The following is a 17830-nucleotide window of genomic DNA, read 5'->3' on the forward strand; positions in this document are numbered from 1 at the left end:
GCCACCCAGAAACAGACATCCCACTAATACTGGCGCCCCTCCTTAAACCCAAAACGAAATGTATCATCATTGGTGACTTGAATCTCGGTTTTAATGACAACCAAGATACCAAAGCCACCGCCCTTCTCCTGGCACTAAATGACATGAATTTCTGTCAACACGTCAATGTCCCCACCCACACCAAGGGCAGAACCCTTGATTGGATCCTCTCCCTCAACACCAACATCCCTCTAGGCCCGATTACCCCACTTAGTTGGACAGACCACTACTGCATAGAATTTATTATCACTAGTGACAACCCCTGCACACCCAAGAATATAACTATGGACACCATTGAAAGTAGAAACCCGAAAAAGCTCACAGCTGAGAACTTCGACCCCACCTTGAACAAATTGCTAGATACACACTCAATCCTCAGCAATGACCCAACTACCATTGCTGAGTAATACCACAAATGCCTCTCCACAGCGATTGACACCATAGCACCTGTCACCTCCAAACTAAGACGCCTCAATAAAAAATCCAACTTCTGGTTCAACGAAGAACTAATCGCCCTTAGAAGGAAAAAACGCTCTCTCGAGCATGTCCATAATAAACATCCCTCGCCGGACGCAGCCAAAGCATTCAAAGACACAAATACCCTCTACAAATCAGCTATCATCACCCACAAAGCAAACGCCTACAATGCTCGCATTAGCAATGCAGCATCAGACTCCAAAGAGCTCTTCTCTATCCTTAGAGAACTTGAAAATCCACTTCCAACCGACACACCCACAAACACAAGTAAAGAATGGTGTACCACCATACAAGACGCTCTTGCCTCCAAAATCACTATGCTGCAAAATAAAATCAATTCCAAAAAACTACTCCTAGCAACCAAAAACTCCCCCTCCCCTAATCCCTGCACCCTTTCCAGTGACAACTCCAACCCCCCCCTTTCAATTCACACCAGTCACCCACGACCTCATACTCGAAACAATCTCCAAACTAAAAGCATCCAACTGCAAAGGAGACACTGTCCCGGCCAAATTAGTCAAAGCCTGTTCACCCACCCTGACCCCCCTCATCACTAAATTTGTCAATGCCTCATTCAACTCCAATACAGTTCCGACCTGCATTAAAGAAGCCTGGGTTACCCCGCTTCTAAAAAAAAACAAATCTAGACCCCACCATTCCAACTAATTATTGCCCCATAACCACTGTCCCATTTTTACTCAAAATCATCGACAAACTAGCCTACAACCAAATTCAAACCCATTTAGAATCCAATCAGCTCCTCGGCACCAGACAATCAGGTTTCAGGCCTAACCACAGCACTGAAACAGCTCTCTTGGACCTCAAAATCCAGATGGATGCCATCAGAGATTCAGGGAAACTTTGCATTCTTCTGCTGTTGGACCTCTCATCCGCGTTCGACCTGGTGGACCACGACAAACTCTGCAACTCACTTGCCCGCGAGTTTAACTTCTCCAAGGCAGGCACTGCTTGGGTGAAATCCTTCTTAACCGACCACACCTCCAGAGTGTCCATAGGCAAAGAAGCAGCCAACCCCATCCCAGTCCCCATAGGAGTACCCCAAGGCTCTTGCCTTTCTCCCATGCTGTACAATGCATATACCAAGCTCCTGTTCTCAGCACTCGACGAAATGGGTGTCATATACCCAAATTTTGCTGATGACACCCAGATCCTTATACCACTTACAGGCAACTATGACCAGGACACACTAACAATCAATAAAATTTACGTCATCATACAAAACTGGATGGCATTAAACAGCCTATGTCTTAACGATGAGAAGACAGAAGTCCTCATCGTAGGATCTCCAGCCAAAATAGCAACCCTTCAGCCAGAATATTCAATCATCAATATCGACGGTACCAATATTCCAGTGTCAAAGCAAGTAAAAACACTGGGCGTGTACATCGATGCCAGCCTGACCATGACTAAACAGATCAATGTACTTTCCTCCTCCATGGGCTACACCTCTAAATTAATTGCGCTCAGCCGACAATTTCTGACCCCAGCAAATTGCCTCACCCTCGCCAGAGCACTGGTCCTATCGAAATTGGATTACTGTAATGCATTACTACTGGGCACCTCTAACACCAACCTAGCCAAAATGCAACTTTTGCAAAATAAAGTCCTGAGGGCAGCTCTAGGCATAAAAAAAAAATCAGACCATATATCCAAGATTAGGAAAAATGCCCACTGGCTCCCCATCAAAGCCCGAATTATCTTCAAAACATTATGCATCACCCACAAATGCCTTACCAAAAAAGGACCCATCTACCTCAATAACACTCTGCATCCCAAATCCGACATGAGGCTACTTAGATCCAATGACAAACTCCTCCTGGACCACCCCCCCCCCCCGATTCAAAAACACAAGAGCAGGGGGCAGCAGCTTCACCACTTTAGCCCCTAAACACTGGAACACACTACCCATCCACATCAAAAAAGCATCTTCCTTCACGATCTTTAAGAAACAGTTAAAATCCTGGTTATTCAACCAATATTAGCACCCAAAGATAGGACCCCGTCCATCTTATACTGCTGTGAATATTTAGGCTATTGTATAATGTTGTGAATATTCTGTAATTTATATCATGTAATGGAACGAATGTAATGTTTGAATTTTACTAATTGCTAAGCTGTCTTATAACCACGCCGTGACACCTGAGGGTCTGGGCGTGTAACAAATAAATAAATAAATAAATAAATAAATCCTATCCTTGTGGAATACAGTAAAAGGTGGTTTAGATGAAAGTGCCTGCAACTCGTTCACTCTACGAGCAGATGTAACTGCAATCAAGAAAACCGCCTTGAAGGCCAACAGTCTCAAAAGGACAAGAGTGCAAAGGTTCAAACTGAGCACCCGTCAAGAATTTCAAGACTAAATTCAGATCCCAAACCGGCACTTGAAAAGGGGACGGCGGGAACACGTTTGTGAGCCCTTTCAGAAACTGGGTAATCAAATGAATCTTAAAATAAAAACATTCTTCAGACGAGCGCTTGAATATATATAGCGCTGCCAGGTAACCTTTAATGGTACCCACTTGAAGACCGGTGTCGGCCAAAGAAAGCAAGAAAGAACCATCGGAATGGAACACTGAAAAGGATCAACATGGTACAGGGATTTGGTTGCCGGACGCCTGGCCGAAAACAACATCTCCATCACATCTGGGAGGTCCCAATCCTTATATGTCAACCTTTCAGAAACCAAGCGTGAAGGTTGAGAGTCCTGACCGCTGGATGTAGGAGGTGAGGGGGGAGAAAGAGAGAAAGAGAAAGAGAGAAAGAGAGAAAGAGAGAAAGAGAGAAAGAGAGAAAGAGAGAAAGAGAGAAAGAGAGAAAGAGAGAAAGAGAGAAAGAGAGAAAGAGAGAAAGAGAGAAAGAGAGAAAGAGAGAAGGAGAGAAGGAGAGAAAGAAAGAGAAAGAAAGAGAAAGAAAGAGAAAGAGAAAGAGAGAAAGTAAGAGAGAAAGAAAGAACGAGAGAGACCTCTCTGTGGGAAAGATGACATGGAGGACAGATGGACATTTTCTAGAAGGTCCGGGTACCACGTTCTCCCGGGCCAATCCGGAGCAATAATGATCATGTGGGACCGAACCTCTGCAACCTCCATAGAACCTGAGGAATGACGGGAACCGGAAGAAACACGTACAGAAGTGGGAATGACCAATCCACGGCAAATGTGTCCCCTGAAGCTTCTCTCAGAGAGAATTGCCTTGAGCAAAATCTCTCGCACTTTCGGTTGGCACCGGTCGCGAAGAGATCCACTTGAAGTGGTTCCCCAAAGGGCGAAGATCTCCTGAAGGAGTTCCTGAATTAACTCCCACTCGTGGGAGACCGCGCTCTGCCTGCTCAGAACGTCTGCCGCCGCATTCTCCTCTCCGGCCAGATGAACTGCCGAGAGGGAGATTCCTTGCTGTATTGGCCAGAGCTGCATCCCGTCTCTACACATCAGGAGTGACCCTATACCCCCCTTTTTGTTGAGGTAATGCATGTCCACTGTGTGGTCTGTCATGATCAGGACACTCTTCCCTCGCACAGACTGCAGAAAAGCTTTTAGGGCTAGCCTGATGGCCCTCAGCTCCAAATGATCTAGGTGGAGTTTGTACTCTGACGGAGACGAACAACCGCTGGTGGTCAGCTCGTTGGCGAGTTCCCAATCCTGTGAGGGAAGCGTCCGTCACCACAGTCACCTCTTGGCAAGATTGCCAAAAAGGCTCCCCCTGGAATCTGAAGGAGATCCGACATTTTGCCTGAGAATTGCGACCACTGCGTCTTGAGAGCCCATTGAAGGGACCTCATCCTCAGTCTGGCCTCTGGCACCAGAAAAATGCAGGATGCCATGAGGCCGAGCAACCTTAATAATTCAAATCTGCTCTCATCTCTTGATGCCATAGCCCCACTGAAGTTAAAAAAGAGCAAACCAAGAAAACACATCAACACCTGGTTTTCTCCTCATCTTAAAGCACTCAGACAGGAAAAGCGACGCTGTGAAAAAATTTGGAGATCACTTCCCTCAGAAAAAAACAAGAAAAACTTGAGTAGACTAGCCTCTCATTATAAAAAAGAAATCATCCTGGCCAAACAAACGTCCTACAGCACTCGAATCTCACAAGCCAAATCCAACACCAGAGAGCTCTTTACAATACTAAAAGAGGTTGAATCTCCCATCCAAGCTCCGGACTCGTGCCTCAAGGATAAAAACTGGTGCACGGGTATACAAAATCCCTAGATAACAAAATCTCCTCTCGCAAGACAAAGATAAACATTAAAAAGGATTCCCTTCTCTCTTCCACTAAAACCAGCATCCCCACCCCTAAAAAGATACACCCAACTCAGAACCACCCCCCTGTGCACATTCCCCATTTTAACTTCCACAGAGTATCCATCAAAGAGGTAGAAAAGGTCATTCTCACCCTCAAACCTTCGAACTGCCATGGGGACCCATGCCCGGCACAATTGATAAAGGATGCAGCTCATGATCTCGCACCATTTATTACCAAACTAATAAATGCGTCATTCACATCAGGCAGCGTACCTAACAATTTGAAACAATCATGGGTCCTCTCCCTGTTCAAAAAACCGAATCTAGACCCCTCTACTCCCACTAATTACCGCCCCATCACTACAGTACCATTTCTTCTTAAAATCCTCAAAAAAATTGCATACCAACAAATCCAACATTACCTTGAGCACTTCCATCTCTTAGGAGTCAGACAATCGGGTTTCAGGCCTCAACATGGCACCAAACCCGCACTCAGATCTTAAGGCACAGATAGATGAGAGATCAGGGTAAGGTGGCACTACTGCTACTTCTTGATCTCTCGGCTGCCTTCGACCTGGTCGACCACGAGATCCTATGCGACCACCTTCAAAAAGCCGCCCACTTCTCTCAAGAGGCAACTGACTGGATCCAATCCATTCTAAATAACCGCACAATGAGTCTTTTCCCTACTAGCAGCAGACGACCCAACACCCACCACCTGTGGCGTGCCTCAGGGATCTTGCGTCTCCCCGACCCTGTACAAAATCTTCACAAAGCCCCTTTTTGATGATCTAGATGGTCTGGGTATCACCTACACTAATTATGCCGATGATACCCAGATCCTCATCCCGTTGACGGGGGATTATGACAAGGATTTGTCCTTCGTCAACAAAGTATACCTCATCCTCCAGGCATGGATGGCCTCACACGGTCTATGCCTGAACGACGACAAAACAGAACTCCTCATTCTAGGGTCCTCACATAACCTTAAACTAGACCAAAACTACTCCTCCTTCGTAATTGACAACAATAAGATCACGGTAGCCAAGGAGGTCAAAACCCTTTGCCTCTACTTAGACTCCACTCTCACCTTTAAAAATCAAGTTAATGCTATGGCATCCGCCACATCTTAGACATGCAAACTCATCAGAGCAGCCAAACCTTTTCTCTCTCCATCTAACTATCACCCTAGCCAAGGCTCTGATCCTGTCCAAGTTGGACTATTGCAACGCACTTTATGTAGGATGCAACAAATATACTACGAACAAAATTCAGATCCTTCAAAATAACGCCCTAAGAGCGGCCCTCAGTATACCAAAGAAAGTCCACATCTACGATTCTAGAAGGTCTGTCAACTGGCTTTCTACCAAAGACAAAATATTCCTCAAATCGGTTTCCCTGACCCACAAATGCCTCCACCAAGCAGCCCCTCAATACCTTATCACTAGATTCACCTGACCTACCTCCTCTCGCCCCTCTAGAATGGCTAACTCCAATCTCCTCCTCGTGCCCAGGTTTAAACGTTCTATGTCGGGTGGGAACAGCTTTCCTGTTAAAGCAGCACAATACTGGAACTCCCTTCCACCACCTTGCAGGGAGGACCTCCCCTACCGCCTATTCAGAACTTAGAACATCCATTGGCTCAAGATTCACGACACATAACGACCTCTTGCTCTCTTGCTACCCTAATGCTCCACCACTATGATTGTAAATATGTACATTTAGCTTGTCAACTGCTCAGTGCAGATACCTTTTTATGAGACAACCGATTTATTGTATATAGTACTACTTATATTGTATATTTCTGTAACCCATGCCTCATCGGCGTGCATGGTTTCTTTTTGACGCGTCCAGCACTGTAACCACGGCTGTATGTAACCAAGCTTTGCAATCCTCTTGTTGCATCTGCGCCTTGCTACCCCTCTAGGGGTTAGGTGCGCAATATAAATAAATACAAATATTGCAACAACGTTGTCTCATCGAGAGCAGGGGTGATAGAGAACTGATTGGATGGAAGCCGTAGTGCATAATTCTCAGGAGAGCACAACCAAACATAGTTGCTATAGCGCCTTGGGTGAGGCCATTCTTAGCCTTATTTCTTGGTAGGGCAGGATTGCCCTACTTGAGCATATACTGCCTTGTGCACCCGAAAGATGACATGCTACGAGTCTCTGCAGTAGAAGCTGTGTGGGTTGATTGCCAGATAGGTAGAGCTTGACACAGGCTAAACAGGAAACCGGGACAAACTTAGTTGGCTGACAGGGGAGCCTGCAATGGTGGCTATGCTTACTAATTCCGCGATGGGTTAAGTTTGACAAGAGCAGGTCCAATCGCATTTTGCAGTCAAGAGGAGCTTTTACGCTCCGATATTATGGTGGTGCACAGGAGTCTGCGGATAGGTTGTATGACAGTGGTTGGCATCTCCTGGAGCGATAGCGCTGTGCTTCCATATGGGAAGATACTGATTAAGCTCAGTTATGGGTGCTGTTGAGCTCTGGTTTCCAGGTTGTATTGTATTGTATTTGTCATTTATATAGTGCCCTTCCCCCCATTTGAATGGCCTCAATGCGCTCTGTTTGGAATGCACTCAGGGGCCGAAGTCCATGTGTGAGAGATTCTAAGAGTTAATTTTAAGATGCGTGTGTGCATTTTGCCAGGTTAGGATTTAGGTGGGCTGGCTAGGCTACAGTAAGTAGCCTGGAGGTCAGGCATGGGGCGGGGGCCGCTAGGGGTTTAGGATAGAGTGCTAGTGCCGGAGACTTGATGTGTGCCCAGCTAGACCAAAGTTTTTCATAGCTTGTCGCTGTAAACTTATTCTAGAGTTGTTGAGGTACGTCAGGGGTTTCAGTGTGGATGGCTATGCGAGCTGCTAGACCGAAATTGCATAGACATAGCTGCATTCTATGGTGCATGGATGGGGGCCTGTGTCCAAAGCAGTGTTGCAAGGTATACATACCTTAAACTCGGATGGAGTTCATCTTCGATGCAGTTTTCCTAGGTCCCACACGATTAGTTGGTCTCGCCAGCTGTGGTCTCCCTAGATTGAGAACCTGAGAAGTGAGAGAGGGCCCAGGAGGGACGGGGGAGTGATGTACGATCATCTGGTGCTGAGGGGGAAATCCCTATATTCAAGGCACCATGAATAGAGTGGGAGAAATGCCCAAATTGGGCCACAACAGCAAATGAAGCAACACCTAGACTTGAGGCACCATGACCAGAGGGACAACACCCAAGATGGGGGCACAACAGTGAATGCAGAAACACCTAGGTTTGAGACCCCATGATTAGAGGGAGAACGCCTAAAATGGTGGCATCACAGTAAATCCAGTAATACCTAGATTTGGGATACCTGGATAGAGGGAGAAACGCCTAAATTGGGGATACAGCAGTAAATGAGTCAACACCTAGACTTCTCCGAAAAGTCTAAGATGGGGACCCAAGAGTTATTGAAATGCTACTTTACGGTTGAAGTGCAGCAGTGAAAGGACTATTACTTACTAGCAAGCAGACCTTGGTAAGCTTTGTTATTAAGGTGAAAGGAGTGGTAGGGCTTTCCGGAATACAGTAGTTGCTGTTTTCCCCGCCCAGACCCCTCTTAGCTTGTCAGTTGCTGCTGGTTGACGGCAGCAGGCTTCCCAGGCGAACACGGGCAAACATGGACTGGAGCTGCTTCCACAAGAGCTGCCGATTGCCTTGGGGCCCTTAGCAGAGGGCTGCCTGGTAGAGGCTGCTCTGTGTGGTGTTGGGTGTCCTGACCCACGTTTGAGCTATCATGCTGCAACATTTGGTGCTGTGGGCTTAGAAAATCCAAGATGGCCAAAAAGCCCACATGTACGCCAGAATAGGAAAACTGTGCAGTACTGGCATGGAAAACATCATGATGGCCAGAACCTGCCAGAAAATGCACAGGGAAATGCATGAAGAATAGGCTGCCACCCATTTTTGCCTAGGTTGTGAGCACAAAAGGGCACTGCCTAAAACCACCATTGGGCTACCCACACAGTAGCCTGAAACCATTGGGAATGGCAATGCTGATTGTCAAAAGCAACCTAGAACTGTGGGAAATTCATTTTCTTAAATCCCAAAAATTGTTGCATTACCAGTACTCACCACTATCAGAAAGCCGGCGTTTTAAAACCACCAGACTTGTGTAAAACTGAACAAATGAAACAAAACCAGACCAAGGAAAGACATGCTAAGAGGTGGATACAATGTAAAACTATACTCTGAAATGACTTGAATGAAGTAATTATTTTATGTGTATGTAAAAATCGTGATAGACTTAATCTGGGGGACAAAAAGTGACATTTAGCTGAAACCTGGCTTAATGAAACTGAATTCTGCCTGACATCTACCCCCACAGGAGTTAAAACCTGCTCAGCCACTCTTCCCCTTGCCAAAAGGAGTTGTCACCTCTCTGATTAGATTAGGGGTGGAGCAGCTACAGGGAGTTGAACAAAGGCCTGTCCTGGGCCCAGGCAGATGGTTTATTGGGGGGATTGTAAATGGCTTCCTTTTGAACAAAGCCCTTCCTTGACTCAGGCAGAAGTTATATTGGGGGCGTCGTAAAAGTGGCTTCCTCTTGGCAGAAACGGGGGGGCAGCCCCCTCTGAGGACAGGCTGAGCTTAAAGAAAGTGGATAGACTGGTTTCTCCACCATGTGACCTGGGAAGACACACCCCTGTTGGCCAGAATATGATTTTAAGAAAGATGTATAACTCATGGTGCGGACTTGTCAAAATTAGCTAAATGATACCATAATTCTTGTGATTTTTCTGCTCATATTTTAAGAGGTTTTAGGACCTGGTGGTATGATCTGGGGGGTTGCTAGCGGAAAATAGGGTTTCACTCCAAATGTCTGCATGTTAAAAATGTGACACTTCATCAATTAATGTCCACACTCCTTGCGCACATGTGTGTAAATTTGGGTAAATGTCCGATATTGCAAAACCAGTTAAAAAGTGCAAAATGTTGCCATTTCTGAATGCAAGCCCCCAGGAAGAGCCTCATGTGATATGTGATGGGTGCATGTAATTTTAAACAACTGCGTATCTGTGCAATATGTATTTGGGTCAAATATAGATTTGTGTGCAAACTGACCAGGGGAGGATCCTCTGACCCATAAAACCTACAGCATCACTCTGACTCACATTTCCTTCCCCCAATCATGGGAGAGGGGAGAATTGGGCCAATGACAAGTAGAGAGGGGCAGGCTTAGCTAGGCCCAGGCACACACCCATTTTCAAAACACATAAAAAGAGACTGCTGGAACAGGTAGAGACATTCAATTCCATTTGCTGCGGAGCATGCTGACCAACGACTTCACATCCAGAGATCCTACACTTAGACTTCCAAGCGAAACAGAGACTACAGAACTTTGAACCAAGAAGGCCCACTGCAAGCAAAAAGTATTTGTCAGCAGGCCCAAAATCATTTGCAGGCTATTCACAGCCGGGCTGAGCTGTTGATTCTGGCCTGAAACCCTGCGCCAGAAAGATCCAGAACCAGTGCTGTACCCAGAGAAAGCAGAGCAGTATCCAGAACCAGAGGCCAGAGATCCAGAGTGACCCAGACCGCTGTGAGCAGAACCAGAGAGCTGACCCAGATCACTGTGAAGTGCCGAGACCAGAACCGGAGTCCAGTCCAAAACCTGACCAGATCCGTGGCGAGGCCTATTTCAAAAATATATTGTCAGTACCTAGCAGAACCAATCTCTTAATTAAAATAATCTAATCCAAACTATTTTAATCTAACCAGAACTGCCTCCTAGAAGTTGTCACTTGTCAATTCTGAAGCTGCAAGCTGTCACCTGTCATTTTGAGTTTACTTAAAATCCGAAAAACTACCTTTATTTAATCGTCCGTATCTCTGGAACCGTTTGGGCTACGAACTTGGTTTAACTTTTTCCGCAATCACGATTCACGCACTTGCGAATTTTACCGCGATTTGGTTAAAAATCCAGCCACGTGTAACCATCAGCAGTCATTTCTTTCCTTGCTAAAAATTCGTTTGCCTCTTAAGAACCATCCATGAATCATTGCTAAAGTGAGCCTGAACTCATCCCAAGAAGCTACCACTCCCCCCTGAACCTCCTAAAGGGAATTAAAACCATTTTCAGCATATTTCTCACTTCATTGCCACCCCATTCAAAGCACTTGGGCCTGTGTTTTAAAACTCATACCGGTTTTCTCTAAGCTTGCTGGCGTGGGAATTGAATTTCGTATGGTATTTGATTGTATTCCTGAGAACTGTGTGTGTTACTTCCAGCTCCTTCCATTTCTTACATTGCATAGGGGAGGGGGGTGAATTGCCAGAGAAAAAGTGATTATTTTATCTTTTGTTGAAATCATATCAAGTATTTCTGTAATGCATTTTATTCCTCATTGCTTTTCCCTTGAAATCATAAAAGTTTTGCTACTTTATCCATCCTATACTAACTCCTCATTGATTGTAAAGAAGTGTGCTAGTGCCAGATTGCCCATTGTTGATCAACATCATATGTCTAAGTGTAATATCAGATATTAATTTATTATCAAGTGTGATATATATATATTGTTTAAATTCTCAAATAAACCTTTAAAACTTGCAAAACAGAACTACTTCTATGGCTCTGTGGGGTCAGGGGGATTCTAAGAGAGGGGTGTTATATAGGGGTAGTCATCCAGAACTCATGAACTGGACATAAAGATATATCAATAAGGGTTTCCATTCAGTATCCCAGACTAGGCATTGACTTAGCTGTAGTGTTGAATTGAATCCTCTTACAGTGGTTAAGCTAAGTGGATCTCTCCAACCAATCAGGCGGGTTGGGAGGCGCTTCAGTGGGCTGGAGAAGTAAGCGGGAACCGGCAAGACTATGGGGCAACGCACGGAGGACAGAGAAGTTGGAAAATAAAGTACACAAACAAATCAGGCCCAGGGAACAGGCAGATCCAAAAGCCAGGCGCTTACCTTGACACAGCAAGCTAAAGTGGTGTCAGAAGCGAGGTAGGGTAGAAGCTGTAGAAAAAAGGAAAGGCAGAAGAAGGATGCAAACAGCAGAAAAGAGCAGAAAAAAAGGAGGGAAAAAAGGGCAGGAGAGAGGTCGCACATGAGAGCCAGGTACGCCAGAGGCCGTAGAAAAAGGAAAGGCAAAAGGATACATATAGCAGAAAAGAGGTGAAGCAGGGAGCGCAGAGTGCGGGAAGGAAGATACTCGCCTCGCATTAAGGCCCTGTGTGTCACCACCTAAATAGTTAATGACGTTAATGTGATGGTAAGACTAGAACATCTCAATTCCGTTCTTACAGCACTTGCTGTCATTTCTAGTATCAGCCAGTGCGTAGGGATAAGATTGCCCAAATTTAAATAGTACACACTTCCTTTCTAAAGAACGTGATTAACAGTAGAATTAGTATTCGCATAAGAAGACCCCCTATTTACCTAGAAACCAAAACGTTCCTTTCAATTCAATGTCAAAAGCACGGCACAGCACAGCACATACCATTACTGAGGACATCATTTACATAATGGTACATGCCCCTTAGAATTTCAAAAAACCTGTACAATCAAATCTTATTGGGAACTGTATTCTCTGAAAATAATTAACAAAAATCATTAATTCAACTGGATATTCGCGTTTTAGAAAAACGTACCTTTTCGGTTGGCGTGATAAAATAAACTGCTTTCAAATGTGGAACCGGTTCACGTTTTTTGTATAGATCCTCCACAACTGTAAGAAAAAATTGTTTTTTTTAGTACAATGTAATTACAGAGCCATTCATCATAGAAACCATTTTAGAAGTCTAAAGTTAATTGGTGCTGTTGCCTTTTCATGTGCTTTCCGTCTCCGCATTCTTAATCCCCCTTCTGCCATCAAGTCTTTACATAACAATCAAGAAGATGGTATTTCACAAGTGATGACAGAGGAGGGCTCATTTCATTTGAGCCCACTTACTTCCCAATGTGGGCACAATGTTATCATCATGAAAGGGGGGTGGGCAGCAGTTAAGAGGGGTTTTCTGAACTTACTCTGGTGAAGGGTTCTGAGAAGCAAACTTCAAGGTTCAACCAGTTTACACTAAAACCAAATGCTCAATTCTAACATAGGTGATCAATCAGGCATTGACTCGGGAGAAGTTAAGATTAGCATGAAGTACAGTTAACAAGGGCAAAGGGTCCACACAAGTAAGTATACATATATACTTATTCAACACAGGTAATCAGTTAAATTAACACACTAGGTAGGTACAGACACTTTTGGCCGTGTATACATACCACAATGGGCTACCTATCACTTTAGATTGCAACACAGTTTAGTGGGCAATGTACACTGTAAACTGTCAAAATGGTGGCAGGGGGGGAGCGACTAAAGGTTAAAAACAGTTTCGCAAGACTTAGTAGTGTGAAAAACCAGGGGGTGTTTCACAAACTATTCCCCGGGGATCCCATACTCAGGTAGCCAGGGAAAGGCCATCACTTTTGTGATCCCGACCCTGGGGGTGCACAAGGGAGGGAGGATCACCTGGGTAGGGGGTCCTCGGGGCGTGGGGGAGAAGCACCTGATGGTGAGACATGGTAACCCCCTTTTTCCCCAGCCCATCTAACTCCTGTCCCCACCTGGTTTATGGTGAACTACAGCTCCCATAATTCCTCCCCACTTCACACTGACAACACTACTGAGCCAAGGAAGAGGAGGAATGAGGCCAGGAAGATTAACTCTACTGACTTGCAATGGCTCTGTTCCTTTAATGAGGCCAGGCAGAGCCAGACACATAATCCTAACTACACACACCTGCCACTTGTTAACACTCCCCGTTAGGATAAAAGGTGGCGCACACTGGCACACTCTGAGCGAGGCTGGGTACGAGAAGGGGCAGCTCTTCCAGGGCTGATGTGAACCAGGCTATCGAAGTTAGAAGGCCAAAGGGCTGATCGGAGGACGAGAGCGCGCCAGGCAAGAATTCCATACTTTCGGAAAGCCATAAACGTTCCATTGGCTTGGGCTCCCTTCCTCCCTCGCTACGCTCTGTTATGGCATATCTGGGAGAAATATTCATGCCCCTCCATTTAAAAATAATTCACCAGCCGCCACCAGCCCTGTGGCTATGCTGGGAGTGGAGTCGGCGAGCCCAAGGACTGTGGCGTGAGCAGGATGGGGGGGGCATGGCATAGTGGTGGGGGCAGGGAGGGGAGAGTGCAGACACATTGTTGGGAGCAGGGTGGGGAGAGTCCAGGGTCTGTGGTGGGGTAGAGAGAGCCCAGGGACTGGACTAGGAGTGGGCTGAGGGGCCCAGATACTCGAATGGGAGCCCAGACACTATACAGGGAGTAGGGTGCGGAGACGGTGCGCAATAGTTCATAGCCAGTTCGTAGCCATTTAGACTACTGTCCATTTGGCATTTTTGGGGGCCTGGCCTACCCAAATATTGCTCGGGGGGCCCAGGCCAAAATGTTTTGAAGACCACTGGCCTAGACTGAGGCTATGGAAGAAACTGGCTGAATGGGGGATCCCCGAAGCACTGTTAAGTGTCATTATTAGGTTACATGATGATTCAAACGTCCAAGTTAGGTGAAACCTTGAGGGAGCTTTGCCACAGAAAATCACAACATATAATGGTTTAAGACAGGGGGTCATTTTGGCCCGCTGCCTATTTAACCTATGTCGTAGATGTAGGTAAAAGCTTAGAAAAGGCAGCCTTTGTTTCTCCAATCACAACATATAATGGTTTAAGCCAGGGGGTCATTTTGGCCCGCTGCCTATTTAACCTATGTCGTAGATGTAGGTAAAAGCTTAGAAAAGGCAGCCTTTGTTTCTCCTCGAAAGGGAAAATTGTCTATGTGTTGGCTAGCATACGCTGACGATTATGTGTTTGTGGACTGGTATTGGTCTACAACAGTCAGTTTTGGGGAGTTGCACATCTGAGAATTCTAGGAAAATCAACCCTGGAAAAACTAAGATTCTGACATTTGCTAAGAAGATATGTAAAGCAGTCATTAGTTGGAATCTAAATTGGGGAGTACAGATTCTCTCACCTATTTGGGGTTTCATATTATGAGTTCATCTAGTAAAGCCTGTATTAATTATTTGAGGAGTAAGGCATTGATCTATATTCCCCAAATTAAAATAATAAAAAGCTGTTCTGCAGGTTTATGTGTTCCCCGCGGATTAAATATGATGGGGAAAATGTGTCCGAAACTCCTTTATGGGACTGAAATATTAAAAGATTGGGTACTAGATTATCTTACGGTGCTTGGAGTTATCCGATGAGCAGTGTTTGGGATTCCAAATGTGGTTCCGACAATAGCAATAAGATTAGAATTGGGGATGAATTTATTAAAAATGAGAGGAAATTCTTAATACTGTGAGGCAATTCCCCATATGGTGGCTTGGAGTCCGAGAATGAAGATGGACAGGTTGCCATATTGGTGGAATTTGCTGAAAAAGGTATTTGTTAATACTGTTGGAGAATGGTTTTACAAAGCATGTACTGTTGAATGATCCTGTTGGAGCTAAAACAATGCATGTATAGGTTGGACTGGTGTCATACCACTGATTTAATGCATGGATATGCCAGTTTAAATCATCTAAAGGGAGAACACAAGAAGCTTGGAAATCTTGCACCCCATGTGAATATTTTCCCTCGTCCTAGGACTAGAAAATGTGTTCTTTTTTGAAGGAATCTGTATCATACGGGCGAAATACTCCTTAGACGTAAGATTATACAAGAGGATTTGGCATTTTGCAGATTCTGTCAACAAATTGTTATTATAGAGACTTTTGAGCATCTTTTGACTGAATGCCCTGCACTTAAAACACAAAGGCTCTTGCACTTTAACAAGTTTTTCACCTTGTGTGGTTATATAGACCGAAGCTTTTTGTAAGAAATGTCTATCCGGTTTACCTACCTCAATTGCAGTTTCGGTGATACATTCCTTGAATAGTTTGATGCTGGATAGACAGGAGTGTTAATTTTATTTGTTTTTATTACTGTTTTTTTCTTTGCCTTTTGACGAACTGTGTAGTTTTTATTCATAGTTTTATTTTAATAAGTATGTATTGTCTACTTTTTCTATGAATTGGTAAGGTTAAAAACACGTTTTAACCAATAAAAAAGATGTTAAAAACAAGACAAACAACTACTGTATCTACTCACAGCTAATTCACATTTTATCTGCTGGGGTCGATTGTTGATCCTTTGCTCTATACACTTCTCTTCACATTGTACAATGAAATACAAGTTACATATACCAAAACAGACTGTTCTGGTAACTGACAAATAGCAGGGATGATAATCCAATAGGACACGTTTGCTTTTCATGCCGTCATAAAGGGAGCCCACTTTTTTTAATGTACCTGTAATGCCTTCTGATAAAAGATCAGACATCTTGCAGCATGATGATAAGAGCTTTGTGGTAAAGGGGTCCAAAAGCATGATCTGAAAGAAAAAGAAATAAAGTTCCCTTTCAAAAAAGATGAAAGCATGTCTCGTGCAGTTCACATCTGTGATACAGAACACATTGGGATCAAAAGCAAATTAAGTCCCTACCTTCCATTCTTCTTCTTTTTTGCAGTCATCAAGTATTGTTTTTTTTATCTCTGCAAAAACAAACAAAAAAAAAATACTATAAACCGAAGAACAATACTTTTCAAAAGTCATTCTGGGACATCTCACACAGGGGACGAAAATCAAAAGGATAAAGAAAAGTAGCAAACTAGAATAAGCAACTGTAGACAAACCGACCAACTTAAATAATTAGTACTATGGTACTATGACATATGAATTTAGGATGCAATATGCAAATTGGGATAACAGGGCACGTCAGATACTACAATCTTGGAAGTTGGTGGCACAGAGGAGATACTATAGAACAAGAGGAGGTGGCCTGGATGAAAAGATTTGCAGGAAATTGCCAATCAAATAGCTAAGCTAAATAAACTTAAAGGCTCGAATTTTGGAATATGTGTTAAAGTGCTTCATTTTAAATGTAATTCTCAGCAAATTTACGAACAGATTTACATCAACATGCATATGACACAAAGCGTGCTGTCTCAAGGTCCACTTTACGCGATATTGATGCAGCATTGCATACGACCTCAGAACCCAGGATTTGCATAAAAAGGCCAAATCAGCACCTTTGTTCAAAAGAAATCCTATGGACCTTATACTTTGGGCTCAGTGGGGTCCAGAGTCGTGAACATTCAGAGTTCTGAGCAGATACTACAACAGGAGCAAATTAATTTCTGGAACAATGAAGCGACCACTCCCTTCCACCAAGACTTTTATCTCTAGTGGCAGCAGGACTGCCTAGTGGCGCTATGCGCGAATATGCATCTTGGATAGTGCGTGTTGATATGAAAGGCCACTGGGTAAGACAGTATTAACATCCATAAATCTTGGAAGTGGCAAGACACGTCAGTTTTCCATAGTCCAGAACGGATGCACCATGGTCTATCCCCAGAGATATTGGAAGGGGATTACAGTGCACTTAGCTGAGAATCACAATACCCATTTTAGCACGTGCCCCCTCCCTTTCATTTCTCTTTGCCTGCTTTTCATGGTCTTCCCCTTTTATGTTGTATTTACTCTTAGAATCCTGAAGCAGCTGTTCAAGGGATAGCTTGAAATAAAAATAAAAAAAATCAATTGCTCATGCCTGTACTTAAAAAGGACTAAAAGCAACATTTCAGTTCATTCGTGACGACAGACAAGAGGAGATTGGCCCAGAAGCCATAAATAGCAGCGCTCACTAGTATTTTTTCTCTGGTTTACTCCTGCCAGCACTGTGAAATGCAGACAGAAGAAAGCATATTCTGCGACAGGACACAAAAACTAATCTGTGGTGCAGCACACGCTAATAGCATTGCAAATAGTGTGCTTGTCAACACCGCTTCAGTGTTCTCCGCGATGTAGCAAATAGCACGGTATTTAATTCGAGTGGTAAAAATTAATACAAAAATACTGCCGACATGTACAAATGTCGGCAGAGTAAAAGAAAGCGTTTGAGCTGTGGTCATTTAATGTAAAATGGATAGCGCCGATAAACACTCACTTGATTCAACATACCACATAGCT

General features: G+C 44.3%; 1 protein-coding gene across 1 annotated transcript in view; it reads right to left on the reverse strand.

Moving 5' to 3' along the window:
- STXBP3 (syntaxin binding protein 3) overlaps window positions 1-17830 on the reverse strand; it is a 639289-nt gene that overhangs the window by 513353 nt on the left and 108106 nt on the right. Inside the window, exons 2-4 of the mRNA XM_069641861.1 lie at window positions 16304-16353; window positions 16111-16192; window positions 12410-12486 (exon numbers count right to left, since the gene is read on the reverse strand). Coding sequence (XP_069497962.1) covers window positions 12410-12486; window positions 16111-16192; window positions 16304-16353 — 209 coding nt within the window. The remainder of the gene's footprint in view (window positions 1-12409; window positions 12487-16110; window positions 16193-16303; window positions 16354-17830) is intronic.

The sequence above is a fragment of the Ambystoma mexicanum genome, chromosome 1q, assembly GCF_040938575.1.
Source record: "Ambystoma mexicanum isolate Mex_15411 chromosome 1q, UKY_AmexF1_1, whole genome shotgun sequence".
In the NCBI taxonomy this organism is placed as follows: Eukaryota; Metazoa; Chordata; class Amphibia; order Caudata; family Ambystomatidae; genus Ambystoma; species Ambystoma mexicanum.